The sequence below is a fragment of the Oncorhynchus keta genome, chromosome 24, assembly GCF_023373465.1.
Source record: "Oncorhynchus keta strain PuntledgeMale-10-30-2019 chromosome 24, Oket_V2, whole genome shotgun sequence".
Classification (NCBI taxonomy): Eukaryota; Metazoa; Chordata; class Actinopteri; order Salmoniformes; family Salmonidae; genus Oncorhynchus; species Oncorhynchus keta.
In genome coordinates, this window is record NC_068444.1 from 14,573,210 (window position 1) to 14,589,178 (window position 15,969).

A 15,969-nucleotide genomic window follows, 5' to 3' on the forward strand; every position below is an offset into this window, starting at 1 on the left:
AACATTCCTTGACTGTCACGCTGGTATAAAGGATTTGGAGACAGGCACAGGAATACACAATACGTTTTTTTTAATACACCCAAAACAAACACGTATACAAAAACACTGGGCTGTACCCAAACAAAAGAGCGAGGGTAAACCTCGGTGAACGACACGGGACAATACCCATAATAATATATGTATCACGCAGCATAACAGCTGCACCAACACATAGGTACTCACACCACCAACACATAGGTACTCACACCACCAACACATAGGTACTCACACCACCAACACATAGGTGCTCACACCACCAACACATAGGTACTCACACCACCAACACATAGGTACTCACACCACCAACACATAGGTACTCACACCACCAACACATAGGTGCTCACACCACCAACACATAGGTACTCACACCACCAACACATAGGTACTCACACCACCAACACATAGGTACTCACACCACCAACACATAGGTACTCACACCACCAACACATAGGTACTCACACCACCAACACATAGGTGCTCACACCACCAACACATAGGTACTCACACCACCAACACATAGGTACTCACACCACCAACACATAGGTACTCACACCACCAACACATAGGTACTCACACCACCAACGGACATGGGAACAATAACTGACAAAGACAGAGGGAACAGAGGGCACATATATAACATACTAATAGGGGAAATGGGAACATGGTGTGTGTAATCAGACAAGACAGTCTGGGGTTGATGATAATGAATCCCGTTCAGTGAAGCCTAGAAATCTGGTGACGTAGACCCTCCCTGGTGAAAATCCCTGGTCAGCGAAGAGTCCAAGATGTCCACCACAGAAACCCAGCACCGCTCCTCTGGGCCGAGCAGACATTGAATATCCCTTTGAAAATGGTGAACTTATTAATTACACTTTGGATGGTGTATCAATACACCCAGTCACTACACATATACAGGTGTCCTTCCTAACTCAGTTGCTGAGGAGGAATGAAAATCCTCAGGGATTTCACCATGAGACCAATGGAGACTTGACAACAGTTACAGAGTTTAATGGCTGTGATAGGAGAAAACTAAGTATGGATCAACAACATTGTAGTTACTCTACAAAAATAACATAATTGACAGAGTAAAAAGAATGAAGCCTGTACAAAATAAAAATATTCCAAAACATGCATCCTGTTTGCAACAAGCCACTAAAATAATACTGCAAAAGATGTTGCAAAGCAATTAACTTTTTGTCCTAAATACAAAGTGTTATGCTGGGGAAAAATCCAATACAACACATTACCGAGTACCACTCTCCATATTTTAAAGCGTAGTGGTGGCTGCATCATGTTATTGGTATGCTTGTAATCAATAACAACTTGGGAGTTTTTCAGGATAAAAAAATAGAGACCGAAGCTAAGCACAGGCAAAATCTTAGAGGAAAACCTGATTCAGTCTGCTTTACCCCAGATACTGGGAGATGAATTCACATTTCAGCAGGACAATAACCTAAAACACAAGTCCAAATCTACACTGGAGTTGTTTACCAAGAAGACAGTGATGATTAACAACCAATCTGACAGAGCTTGAAGAATTTAGAAAAGAATAATGAGCAAATGTTTCACAATCCAGGTGTGGAAAGCTCTTAGAGACTTTGCCAGAAAGACTTACAGCTGTAATCGCTGCCAAAGGTACTTTTGCAAAGTATTGACTCAGGGGTGTGAATACTTATGTAAATGAGATATTTCTGCATTTAATTTTCATGTTTTCACATTGTCATTATGGGGTATAGTGTGTAAATGGTTGAGAAGAAAATCAATTGAATCCATTTTGAAATCATGCTGTGACACAACAAAATGTGGAATAAGTCAAGGGGTATGAATATTTTCTGAAGGCATTGTACATTTTAAACTGAAAAATCAGTCTCGGCGTAATTCCGTTACCATGGAATTGTACCATTACCTTTGACCTTTCCAGGAAAAGCTTGGCCAGCTCTGTACTGGATGTGTTTCTCCCAGTAAGGTTTTAGTCCAAGCAGGGTGAATTATTATAACACCAACAGGATAGTCCATGTACATGTATGATCTCTGCAGTACTGTTTGTGACAAACTCTTTGGCATCATAATTGGCTCCTCCAGTGTGTTGCAGACTTTTTCAACATCAAATATTTGTTGTACAATATTGTCTTAAGGTGTGGTTCCATGGGATGGGTTTCATTCAGCAACCCACATAGAGAATATGAGAGAGACACCTAATTTCTGTATGTACTGTAGTCTGACACAATGTATTAAGAATAAATAAACCCCAACCACACAGTACTGTTCCTCTCTGGTTCACCTGGTTGGACTTTGCAGGGGTTATAGGTGGTGGGCTCACGCAGAAAAAACGTGAGGTTGATCGATCCCCGTGGAGGGAGGGGTAGATATTTTATATATGACTGTAAAAGATTCTTATGACGATATCATTTATTGGCACCTTCAATTCTCGCACATTTCCTCATAAAAAGTATATTTCAACATTCATGTCTGCAAATTTGCTCAACTGTCAGGGGTACAGTGTCCCTACAAAATAAATAGTTGGGGTACGAACTGTCTTGATCATATGAAGAGGTACAGTAACTTCGTTGACCATTTAGCATTTAGCAAATGTATTGAAAGCTAGCCAATGTTAGTTTGACTAGCCCAGCCAGCTACTATAAATGTCAATTTGTGTTTCAATTAGCTATCTCTGTCCAGTGAATTAAACTATTTAAGGCACTGGCAATCGGCCATGACAATGGGCTTCTGGATCTCTTCAAGGTTTCTCTGTGCATTCAAATTTCCATAGATAAAATGCAATACACTTCTCCAGCGTGCTAGTGGCTATCAAAGGTGAGTGTTTCTCTGAAGTCGGTTACAGTGCAAAACCGTAAAAAAAGAAGTGAAGACCCTGGGGAGGTCGAAGAGCACGGAGAGGAGCTTCGCTGAGACGGTTTCTGACGGTTTGTGTTGAAGTTCTTCAGTTGTCCAAACCCACAGTTTCATCAGCTGTCCGGGTGGACGGTCCTGCAGGTCTGGCAAGAAGCCGGATGTGGAGGTCTTGGGCTGGCGTGGTTTCACGTGGTTTGTCCAGTTGGATGTACTGCCAGTTGGATGTACTGCCAAACTCTTTAAAACAACGTTTGAGGCGGTTTATGGACAATAAATAAACATAGAATTCTCTGGCAACAGCTCTGGTGGACATTTCTGAAGTCAGCATAACAATTGCATGCTCCCTCAAAACTTGAGGCATCTGAGGCATTGCGTTGTGTGACAAAACTGCTAATTTTTAAAGTGGCCTTTTATTGTCCCCAGAACATGGTGCACCTGTGTAATGATCATGCTGTTTAATCAGCTACTTGATATGCTACACCTGTCAGGTGGATGGATTATATTCGCAAAGGATAAATGCTCACTAACAGAGACGTAAACATAATTATACGCGATGCTCCATAATGACTTGGCGAAAACAGGTTTTGTTTACATAAGTATTCAGACTCTTTACTATGAGACTTGAAATTGATCTCAGGTGCATCCTGTTTCCTTTGATCAGCCTTGAGATGTTTCTACAACTTGATTGGAGTCCACCTGTGGTAAATTCAATTGATTGGACATGATTTGGAACGGCACACACTTGTCTATATAATGTCCTGCAGTATGTCAGAGCAAATACCAAGCCATGAGGTCGAAGAAATTGTCCGTAGAGCTCCGACACAGGATTTAGTCGAGGCACCGATCTGGGGAAGGGTACCAAAAACTTTCTCCAGCATCGAAGGTCCCCAAGAACACAGTGGCCTCCATCTTTCTTAAATGGAAGAAGAACGGAACCACCAAGACTCTTCCTAGAGCTGGCCGCCGTGCCAATGATCACTCTGACAGAGCTTTAGAGTTCTTCTCTTGAGATGGGAGAACCTTCCAGAAGAACAATCATCTCTGCAGACGTGTTTGTTGTTGTCCCATGTAAATGTTGTCTTTTTTTCATATTTTTTGTATATATTTCAATATATTTCAATCTCTTTTTCCATTTTGAAATGAAATATACCTTCCGGCAACCCGTCTCACCCATTGCGATACAGATCCACTTTTTTTTAGACCTTATAGCTAGAACCTCCATCGGAAGCTAGCCATCACATGCTAACCAGCTAATTAGCTCCTAGCTATTTAGTCATTGTTAGCCACTGCTAGCGGCTTTTACCTCTAGCTCAGACACCATCCGTTTACCCTGGATAATACCCGCCAGTCTGCACAGCGCGACATCAACCCTGAGTATTTCAGGACTGCTTTTCTCCACCATTACCCCAGACTACTCCATTACTGGACCATTATTCCGAATCCTTGCAGCTAGCTGGTGGTCCTTCTGTAGCTCAGTTGGTAGAGCATGGCGCTTGTAACGCCAGGGTAGTGGGTTCGATCCCCGGGACCACCCATACGTAGAATGTATGCACACATGACTGTAAGTCGCTTTGGATAAAAGCGTCTGCTAAATGGCATATATTATTATTATTATTATTATTATTATAGCTAGCTGCTACCGAGTGGCCCTGCCCCGAAGCTAGCTTTTGAACCAGGCCCATCTCCTGGCCTGCTCAGTGGACCCCACTCGGCTACACAGCTGATGCCTGCCGGACTCTTCACTAACACGACTAGAAGCCACTACGTCGCCAGATTCCTGCCGTAAGCTCTAGACCTTGTCATCAGATCATCGATACTATCTAGCCGCTACCGAGTGGCCATAGTGGAGCCACTCGGTAGCCTTGTCCCAAAGCTAGTACCAGTTAGCCTGGAGCCAGGCGCATCTTCCGGCTAGCAAACAATATTACTCCAGCTACATTACCTCTTTTGCCAATTGGCCTGGACCCTTTGTCAACACGGAGCCCCGCAGCTCCACCGCGACTGGCCTGCCGACGTAATTCCATCTGATGTGCCCTCAACCGGCCTTTGTCGGACGTCGATGAAGCCCCGGCCTGCTATCTTCATGAACGCCGTGTCTCCCACTTGCCAGCGTGGTAATGACTTCCCTGTTTCATCTATTGCTGTTTACTGGACCCTAAGATCACCTGGATACATAGCTGTTGCCTGCTGGACTGTTCATTAATCACGGTACTCCATTTAGTTTCTGTCGGCCCCATCCTCGAACTCAGGCCCTGTGTGTAGTTAACTGACCCTCTCTGCCCATTCATCACCATTTTACCGGTTGTCTTACCCATTGTCTTAGCTTGCTCTCCCAATCAACACCTGTGATTGCTTTATGCCTCGCTTTATGTTTCTCTAATGTAAATATGCCTTGTATACTGTTGTTTAGGGTAGTTATCATTGTTTTATTTTACTGCGGAGCCCCTAGTCCCACTCAACATGCCTTAGATACCTCCTTTGTCCCACCTCCCACACATGGGGTGACCTCATCTAGCATAACTAGTATCTCCAGAGATGCAATCTCTCTTATCATCACTCAATGCTTAGGTTTACCTCTACTGTACCCACACCCTACCATACCGACCCCTGTCTGTACATTATGCTCTGAATCTATACTTCCACACCCATAAACCTGCTCCATTTATTCTCTGTCCCCAACGCACTACATGACCAGTTTTGATAGACTTTAGCCATACCCTCCTACTCCTCCTCTGTTCCTTGGGTGATGTGGAGGTTAACCCAGGCCCTGTGTGTCCCCAGGCACTCTCATTTGTTGACTGTAACCGTAAAAGCCTTGGTTTTGTGCATGTTAACATCAGAAGCCTCCTCCCTAAGTTTGTTTTACTCACTGCTTTAGCACACTCTGCCAACCCTGATGTACTTGCCGTGTCTGAATCCTGGCTTAGGAAGGCCACCAAAAATTCAGAGATTTCCATCCCCAACTACAACATTTTCCGTCAAGATAGAACTGCCAAAGGGGGTGGAGTTGCAATCTACTGCAGAGATCGCCTGCAAAGTTCTGTCACACTTTCCAGGTCTATCCCCAAACAGTTCGAGCTTCTAATTTTAAAAATTAATCTCTCCAGAAATAAGTATCTCACTGTTTCCGCCTGTTATAGATCCCCCTCAGCTCCCAGCTGTGCCCTGGACACCATATGTGAATTGATTGTCCCCATCTATCTTCAGAGTTCATTCTGTTAGGTGACCTAAACTGCTTAACACCCCGGCTGTCCTACAATCTATCTAGATGCCCTCAATCTCACACAAATCATCAAGGAACCCACCAGGTAAACCCTAAATCCATAAACATGGGCACCCTCATAGATATTATCCTGACCAACCTACTATATCAGCAATCACTGCCTCATTGCCTGCATCCGTTATGGGTCTGCGGTCAAACGACCACCCCTCATCACTGTCAAACGCTCCCTAAAACACTTCTGCAAGCAGGCCTTTCTAATCAACCTGGCCCGGGTATCCTGGAAGGATATTGACCTCATCCCGTCAGTTGAGGATGCCTGGTTGTTCTTTCAAAGTAATTTCCTCACCATCTGAAATAAGCATACCCCTTTAAAAAAACATAGAACTAAGAACAGATACAGCCCTTGGTTCACTCCAGACCTGACTGCCCTCGACCAGCACAAAAAAATCCTGTGGCAGACTACAATAGCATCGAATAGTCCACGCGATATGCAACTTTTCTGGGAAGTCAGGAACCAATACACACAGTCAGTTAGGAAAGCAAAGGCTAGCTTTTTCAAACAGAAATTTGCATCCTGTTGCTCAAACTCCAAACAGTTCTGGGACACTGTAAAATCCATGGAGAATAAGAGCACCTCCTCCCAGCTGCCAACTTCACTGAGGCTAAGAAACACTGTCACCACCGATAAATACACGATAATCGAGAATTTCAATAAGCATTTCTCTACGGCTGGCCATGCTTTCCTCCTGGCTACCCCAACCCCGGGCAACAGCTCAGCACCCCCCACAGCTACTTGCCCAAGCCTCCCCAGCTTCTCCTTCACCAAAAATCCAGATAGCAGATGTTCTGAAAGGGCTGCAAAACCTGGACACGTACAAATCAGCTGGCCTAGACAATCTGGACCCTCTCTTTCTAAAATGATCCACCAAAATTGTTGCAACCCCTATTACTAGCCTGTTCAACCTCTCTTTCGTATCGTCTGAGATTCCTAAAGATAGGAAAGCTGCCACGGTCATCCCCCTCTTCAAACGGGGAGACACTCTAGACCCAAACTGTTACAGACCTATATCCATCCTGCCCTGCCTTTCCAAAGTCTTCGAAAGCCAACTTAACAAACGGATCACTGACCATTTCGAATCCCACCGTACCTTCTCCGCTGTGCAATCCGGTTTCCGAGCTGTTCACGGGTGCACCTCAGCCACGCTCAAGGTACTAAATGATATCATAACCTCCATTGATAAAAGACAATACTGTGCAACCGTATTCATCGACCTGGCCAAGGCTTTCGACTCTGTCAATCACCACATTCTTATCAGCAGATTCAACAGCCTTGGCTTCTCAAATGACTGCCTCGCCTGGTTCACCAACTACTTCTCAGACAGAGTTCAGTGTGTCAAATCGGAGGGCCTGTTGTCCGGACCTCTGGCAGTTTCTATGGGGGTGCCACAGGGTTCCATTCTCAGGCTGACTCTTTTCTCTGTATACATCAATGATGTTGCTCTTGCTGCTGGTGATTCTCTGATCCACCTCTATGCAGACGACACCATTCTGTATACATCTGGCTCTTCTTTGGACACTTTGTTAACAAACCTCCAATCGAGCTTCAATGCCGTACAACACTCCTTCCGTGGCCTCCAACTGCTCTTAAACGCATGCTCTTCAACCGATCGCTGCCCGCACCCCCCGCCTGATTAGCATCACTACTCTGGACGGTTCTGACTTAGAATATGTGGACAACTACAAATACCTAGGGGTCTGGTTAGACTGTAAACTCTCATTCCAGACTCATATTAAGCATCTCCAATCCACAATTAAATCTAGAATCAGCTTCCTATTTCGCAACAAAGCCTCCTTCACTCATGCTGCCAAACATACCCTCATAAAACTGACTATTCTACCGATCCTCGACTTTGGTGATGTCATTTACAAAATAGCCTCCAACACTCTACTCAGCAGACTGGAAGCAGTCTATCACAGTGCCATCCGTTTTGTCACCAAAGCCTCATATACCACTCACCACTGCGACCTGTATGCTCCCGTCTGCTGGCCCTTGCTTTATATTCGTCGCCAGACCCACTGGCTCCAGGTCATCTATAAGTCTTTGCTAGGCTCACTGGTCACTGTAGCATCACCCACCCATGGCACACGCTCCAGCAGATATATCTCACTGGTCATCCCCAAAGCTAACACCCACTATGTCCGGCTTTTTCTTCCAGTTCTCTGCTGTTAATGACAAGAACGAATTGCAAAAATCACTGAAGTTGGAGACTTATATCTCCCTCACGAACCTTAAGCATCAGCTATCTGAGCAGCTAACCGATCTCTGCAGCTGTACATAGCCCATCTGTAAATAGCCCACCCAACTACCTACCTCATCCCCATATTGTTTTTATTTACTCTTTTGCTCTTTTGTACACCAGTATTGCACATCATCATCTATCACTTCAGTGTTACTTTTCTCAATTGTAATAGCTTCGCTACTATAGTCTATTTATTGCCTTACCTTCTTACTCCATTTGCATTTGATTGTACTTTTGTTTATCAGATGTGTAACTCTGTGTTTTTGTCGCACTGCTTTTCTTTATCTTGGCCAGGTCGCAGTTGTAAATGAGAACCTGTTCTCAACTGGCCTACATGGTTAAATAAAGGTGAAATAAAATGGAAAAAATGTTTTTAAAAACTCCACAAATCAGGCCTTTACAAATCAGGCTTTTATGGTAGAGTGGCCAGACGGAAGCCAATCCTCTCAGACCATGAGAAACTAGATATCTGATGAAACCAAGATTGAAGTCTTTGGCCTGAATGCCAAGCGTCACATCTGGAGGAAACCTGGCGCCATGCCTATGGTGAAGCATGGTGGTGACAGCATCAGGGATGTTTTTCAGCAGCAAGGACTGGGAGACTAGTCAGGATCGAGGCAAAGATGAATGAAGCAAAGTACAGAGAGATCCTGAATGAAAACTTGCTCCAGAGTGCTCAGGACCTCAGACTGGGGTGAAGTTTCACCTTCTAAATCAAATTGTATTTATATAGCCCTTCTTACATCAGCTGATATCTCAAAGTGCTGTACAGAAACCCAGCCTAAAACCCCAAACAGCAAGCAATGCTGTTGTAGAAGCACGGTGGCTAGGAAAAACTCCCTAGAAAGGCCGAAACCTAGAGAGGAACCAGGCTATGAGGGGTGGCCAGTCCTCTTCTGGCTGTGCCGGGTGGAGATTATAACAGAACATGGCCAAGATGTTCAAATGTTCATAAATGACCAACATGGTCAAATAACAATAATCATAGTAGTTGTCGAGGGTGCAACAAGTCAGCACCTCAGGAGTAAATGTCAGTTGGCTTTTCATAGCCGATCATTAAGAGTATCTCTACCGCTCCTGCTGTCTCTAGAGAGTTGAAAACAGCAGGTCTGGGACAGTTAGCACGTCCGGTGAACAGGTCAGGGTTCCATAGCCGCAGGCAGAACAGTTGAAACTGGAGCAGCAGCACGGCCAGGTGGACTGGGGACAGCAAGGAGTCATCATGCCAGGTAGTCCTGAGGCATGGTCCTAGGGTTCAGGTCCTCGGGAGAGAGAAAGAGAGAGCATACTTAAATTCACACAGGACACCGGATAAGACAGGATAAATACTCCAGATGTAACAGACTGACCCTAGCTCTGTTGAAGCACATTTGGACCAGGCTATAAGGGGTGGCCTAAAGACGGTCATCTGCGGTCGTGCTACCGGACGTGCTACCTGTCCCAGACCTGCTATTTTCAACTCTCGAGAGACAGCAGGATCAATAGAGATACTCTTAATGATAGGCTATGAAGCACATTCCAACAGGAAAACGACCCCAAGCACACAGTCAAGACAACGCAGGAATGGCTCTGGGACAAGTCTCTGAATGCCCTTGGGTGGCCCAGCCAGAGCCCGGACTTGAACCCAATCTAACATTTCTGGAGAGACCTGGAAATAGCTGTGCAGCAATGTTCCCCATCCAACCTGTCAGATCTTGAGAGGATCTGCAGAGAAGAATGGGAGAAACTCCCCAAATACAGGTGTGCCTAGCCTGTAGCGTCATACCCAAGAAGACTCGAGTCTGTAATCGCTGCCAAATGTGCTTCAACAAAGTACTGAGTAAAGGGTCTGAACACTTATGTAAATGTGATATTTCAGTTTTTTATTTTTAATACATTTGCAAAAATGTCTAATACACTGTTTTTGCTTTGTCATTATGAGGTATTGTGTGTTGATTGATGAAAGAATAAAACGATTTAATACATTTTATAATAAGGCTGTAACCTAAAACAATTTGGAAAAAGTCAAGGGGTCTACTTTCCCGAAGGCACTGTGTATTAATGGATGCCAAGGGAAACCAGGCTTCACAAAAAAATTTACCAGGAAAAAATGACAAAGACAATTATGTATCCTTCGTCTCTCTGTGTTTCATAATTTTCTTTCAATGTATCTCACTGGAGAAATCATCCAAGTGTGCTAAACAGTGCCCCTCTGTCTCTGTATGTGTAGGCCATCTATCTGATGTCTAGTCCAAAAGAGTATGACATTGTTACCACCTGTAGCTCGAATTCAAGAGAAGCCAGCGAGCATTTGGCCTCCTTTTGATTAAAAAAATATATAAAATAATAGCCAATCAGCTTTGAGCTAAACTGAGTGAACTCAACTGTGATTGGTCCTGGTGCACCAACAAAAAGTGTCAAGGGAAGCCAGTTTGGATTTGGCTTCCCACCAATTAAATCACATCGAGCGCAATACACCATTGACAGAAACAACTTTAAATTGTTACATCTCATTGTATTGTTGTCTTCCGGTGGCTAGCTAGCTAGCTAAAATGGCCTTTTCCTAAATGAGCCATGGATGGAGATGGGGATTTGGACTTTTGCTTAATTCTCTGTACTGGCCGATGATTATAACAGAGATTCTGATCCAACCAATGGTGCCCCTGGCCTGAGAGGATGGAAGTTCAATATGTAGCTCGATGTAGAAAGCTAATGTTAACTATCAAACATTGCTCATGAAAGGAAGACAGGCTAGCGAGCAAGCATTTTAGCCAGGTAGTTTAGGACAACAAAAAAGAAAAGCGTGTACTGTATGATAGTCATAGACCATTTCATCAACATGATAGAGAGGAGGATGGCACTTGCGTTTCTCTACAAGTAGGGTGAGTCAACATGTTGTTTCTACTTGCACGAACGAACGCACCCACCGACAAAAGAGAGCCACGGACAGCCACATATTTAGTTTACATTGATTGGATTAAATAGTTTTTGGTATATTTTAGTTGTCACTGTATTAGACTAGTCATACGGGATTTGAGGATGATGAAATGTTGAAATGGTGCTGGAATAGTGGAGGCAGCTGCCGTTTTCTTTGATACCTCCGTGGTTGTTTAGTAGTCCAAAAATGTTGAAAACATTAACTTGCTTGACCAAGCTGTAGGTCATTTACAGTAACAGTTTGTTACATGCAATATGCTTTGTGGACTTCACCAGACAGAAGTGGCTCTCCGGTTTTGTGATGAAACAAAGGTGTGGTTGAATTTATTCTGCTACTGTGTCTTTTTATTGCCTCGGCCTTAGGCCTATAAATCACGGTCACATTGCATATGAACTAACAGGTTATAGAGCAAACAATTCAATTTTCACAACAGGTTGTAATATCGCTTTTTTTGTTTCCTTGCTCGGCTTCCCCAGTCATTTTACACACGCACTGCTACTGATTGGTTATGAGCTTATATGTAGATTGGTAGGTGAAATCATATTGGATCGACAGTCAGAAGCTGATATTGCCAATTAGGATAGACCTCTACTAACAATGTAATATGACAAAATAGCTGTGTGCAATGCATACAGTCTTAGATAAAAGGGTTCCAAAAGGGTCCTTTGTGGAGGGATCGAGTTCTTCCTAGAACCTTTTTCATTTTGACAACTGTTTTTCCAAGAAAGGATTCTTTGACTTTTCTTTGGAAGGAAAGAAGGGTTCTACATAGAACCTTTCTGAATAAGCTTTTTTATTGTCTTGTTCATTCTTTTAAATTGTGCCTGAGCATTAGTGTTTACATTTTAACATCAGGGGTTGAGTAATCTGATCAGTTTAAAAAGATAAGTGTGCAAATATTTAAAACTGTACCTATATGGTGGTGTTTCACAAACGGACTGCAAGGGGTGCACATTTTGTTTTTTTCCCTCCCACTACACCGCTGATTCAGATAATCAACGAATCATCCAGCTTTGATCATTTGAATCAGATGTGTAGTGTTAGGGGGGAACAAAAATGTGCACCCCTTGGTTGATTGATTATATGCTTGATATGACGTCAAAAATAACTGAAATTGTGAAAATTATAATTATGCCCTTTTTGTGTAAGAGCTGTTTAGAAAAGTGGGCTCCCGAGTTGCGCAGCAGTCTAAGGCACTGCTACAGAAACCCTGGTTCGATTCCAGGCTATATCAAAACCAGCCGTGGCAGGGTGGTGCACAATTGGCCCAGCGTTGTCCGGGTTTGTCTGGTGAAGGCTGTCATTGTAAATAAGAACTTGTTCTTAACTGACTTGCCTAGTTAAATAACGGTCACAAATAAAAAAAAATGTTTTGTTGGTATACCTTTCAAAGTGAGAAAGGCTGAGTCTCAGCGTAATTCTGTTGCCATGGAATTACCCCTGTCCCTTTGACCTTACCAGGTAAAGCTGCCTTACTCTTGGCTAGCTCTGTACTGGATGTGTTCTCCCAGTAAGGTTTTAGTCCAAGCAGGGTGAATTATTATAACACCAACAGGATAGTCCATGTACATGTATGATCTCTGCAGACCTGTTTGTGACAAACTCTTTGGCATCATAATTGGCTCCTCCAGTGTGTCGCAGACTTTTTCAACATCAAATATTTGTTGTACAATATTGTCTTAAGGTGTGGTTCCATGGGATGGGTTTCATTCAGCAACCCACATAGAGAATATGAGAGAGACACCTAATTTCTGTATGTACTGTAGTCTGACACAATGTATTAAGAATAAATAAACACCAACCACACAGTAGTGTTCCTCTCTGGTTCACCTGGTTGGACTTTGTAGGGGTTATTAAAGGATGTGTGCTAAAGTCTGTGATCCTGTTCAAGTCCTGTTCAAAGGGCTGAATATACTAATCGACTCTGAGCTTATGTAGTAGAAGTCGTAAGTTTACATACACCTTAGCCAAATACAAAATACATTTAAACTCAGTTTTTCACAGTTCCTGACATTTAATCCAAGTAAAAATTCCCTGTTTTAAGTCAGTTAGGATCACCACTTTATTTTAAGAATGTGAAATGTCAGAATAATAGTAGAGAATGATTTATTTAATCTTTTATTTCTTTCATCACATTCCCAGTGGCTCAGAAGTTTACATACACTCAATTGGTATTTGGTAGCATTGCCTTTAAATTGTTTAACTTGGATCAAATGTTTCGGGTAGCCTTCCACAAGCTTCCCACAATAAATTGGGTGAATTTTGGCCCATTCCTCCTGACAGCTGGTGTAACTGAGTCAGGTTTGTAGGCCTCCTTGCTCGCACACACTTTTTCAGTTCTGCCTACAGATTTTCTAGGTCAGGGCTTTATGATGGCCACTCTAATACCTTGACTTTGTTGTCCTTAAGCCATTTGAAACAAATTTGGAAGTATGCTTGGGGTCATTGTTCATTTGGAAGACCCATTTGTGATCAAGCTTTAACTTCCTGACTGATGTCTTGAGATGTTGCTTCAATATATCCACATAATTTTCTTTTCTCATGATGCCATTTATTTTGTGAAGTTCATCAGTCCCTCCTGCAGCAAAGCACCACCACAACATGAGTCTGCCACCCCTGTGCTTCACGGTTGGGATGGTGTTCTTCGGCTTGCAAGGATCCCCCTTTTTCCTCCAAACTTAACGATGGTCATTATGGCCAAACAGTTCAATTTTTGTTTCATCAGACCATTTTTTTTCTGAGGACTTGGCTGATTTCTTTTGATTTTCCCATGATGTCAAGCAAAGCGGCACTGAGTTTGAAGGTCAGCCTTGAAATACATCCACAGTTACACCTCCAATTGACTCAAAGGATATCAATTAGCCTATCAGAAGCTTCTAAAGCCATTACATAATTTTCTGGAACTTTCCAAGCTGTTTAAAGGCACAGTCAACTTAGTGTATGTAAACTTCTGACCCACTGGAATTGTGATACAGTGAATTATAAGTTAAATTGTCACGACTTCCACCGAAGGTAGTTCCTCTCCCTCTCCGGGCGGCGCTCGGCGGTCGGCGTCGCTGGTCTACTAGCCATCACCGATCCCTTTTTCCTCTTCTGTTTGTTTTGTCTTTGGTTCTTTTCACACCTGGTTTCATTTGCCTTAATTTCTGTGTGTATATATTTACCTTGTTGCCTGCCTAGGTTTGTGCGGGATTATTATTTTATTGTGATATAGCTCGGTGAGGTTATGCCCTATTTCTTGTTTTAACGGATTTAATAAGAGTGTGTTATTGTCGGAGCTTTGTTTGTTCCTCCGTGCGTTTGTATGGGTTCTCTGTTGTCGAAGGCGTTTTACCTTTTTGATTGTGCCATACCTGTGTTGTTGGACTTGCCAATTAAAGTACGCTTCTCTGCTCCTGACTCCTTCACCTACCTCCTAACGCAACATTATCACAGAAATAATCTGTCTGTAAACAATTGTTGGAGAAGTTACTTGTTTTCATGCACAAAGTAGATGTCTTAACCGACTTGTCAAAACTATAATTTGTTAACAAGAAATGTGTCAGCTTGCAGGTGCCCGGCCCGCCACAAGGAGTCGTTAGAGCACGATGAGACAAGGACATCCCTTATTGAAACCCCACCTCATGGGTTTCAATAGGAATTATGTATCACTTTGCAAGGCTTTGAAATGTGACTTTCAGTCCTGATGTGGCCTGTAAACCAGGAATTTCCTACCACTGTGTTAGGATATAACTAGGCCCTGAAAGAAAGCTCTTACGATATATGAAATGTACTGTCATAAAAAATATGCAAATAAGGCTGGTAGAATCATTCATGGAGGGTTCTAGAAACAACACTTCATAAAGGGTTCTAGGTAGAACCCTCTGCAAAGTGTTCTACCTAGCACCAAAAAGGGTTCTCATCTGGGAACAAATGGAAGAACCCTAAATGGATCTACTTAGCACCCTTTTTTCGACGAGTGTACATACCAGCGACCATGATAATGTAATGGAGATTGCTCATGAAGAGTGATGAATGACTTTGTCTCTCTCTTTCCTCGTCTCTGTACCCTTCCCTGTCTCTCTTGCTGTATCTGTCCCATTTCCTGTGTCTGTCTCGGTCTCTGTGTCTGTTAGGATGAATGGTGCCGTAACCAAGGGTTATGAGGAGGATGTAGGTAATAGAACGTCGGTGTACATTCACACCGCCCACGCCATCACCGAGTCTCCTTATCTATTCCAGAAATATGGCTACCACAATGCACCTCATGACGAGGTAGGTTACCACAGTCCTTCTGTTGTATTAGACCACAGCAACATTTTTAAAGGCCCAGAGCATTAAAAAGCTAGATTGTCCTGGTAGTTTGGTTATATCTATATGATTGATTATATTGATTATATGATTTATATGAGTTTGAAATTACACTCTGAAATTGTGGAAATTATGAAAATGCCCTTTTTGTGTAAGAGCCTTAAATTTCAGCATCTTCAAGTGGGATGGAAATGGGATACTAACTGAATGCATTCAACCGAAATGGGGGTTGTTGTTAGGGGTTAACTGCCTTGCTCAAGTGTAGAACGGCTTGGGGATTCAAACCAGTGACCTTCCAGTTACTGGCTCAACACTCTTAACCGCTAGGCTACCTTCCACAGAGTGTT

General features: G+C 43.2%; 1 protein-coding gene across 1 annotated transcript in view; it reads left to right on the forward strand.

The window, feature by feature from the left end:
• The window catches only part of LOC118402724 (alpha-N-acetylgalactosaminide alpha-2,6-sialyltransferase 1-like), a 29,607-nt gene that overhangs the window by 10,163 nt on the left and 3,475 nt on the right, over positions 1-15,969 (forward strand). The window contains exon 5 of the mRNA XM_035800913.2: positions 15,448-15,586. Coding sequence (XP_035656806.2) covers positions 15,448-15,586 — 139 coding nt within the window. The remainder of the gene's footprint in view (positions 1-15,447; positions 15,587-15,969) is intronic.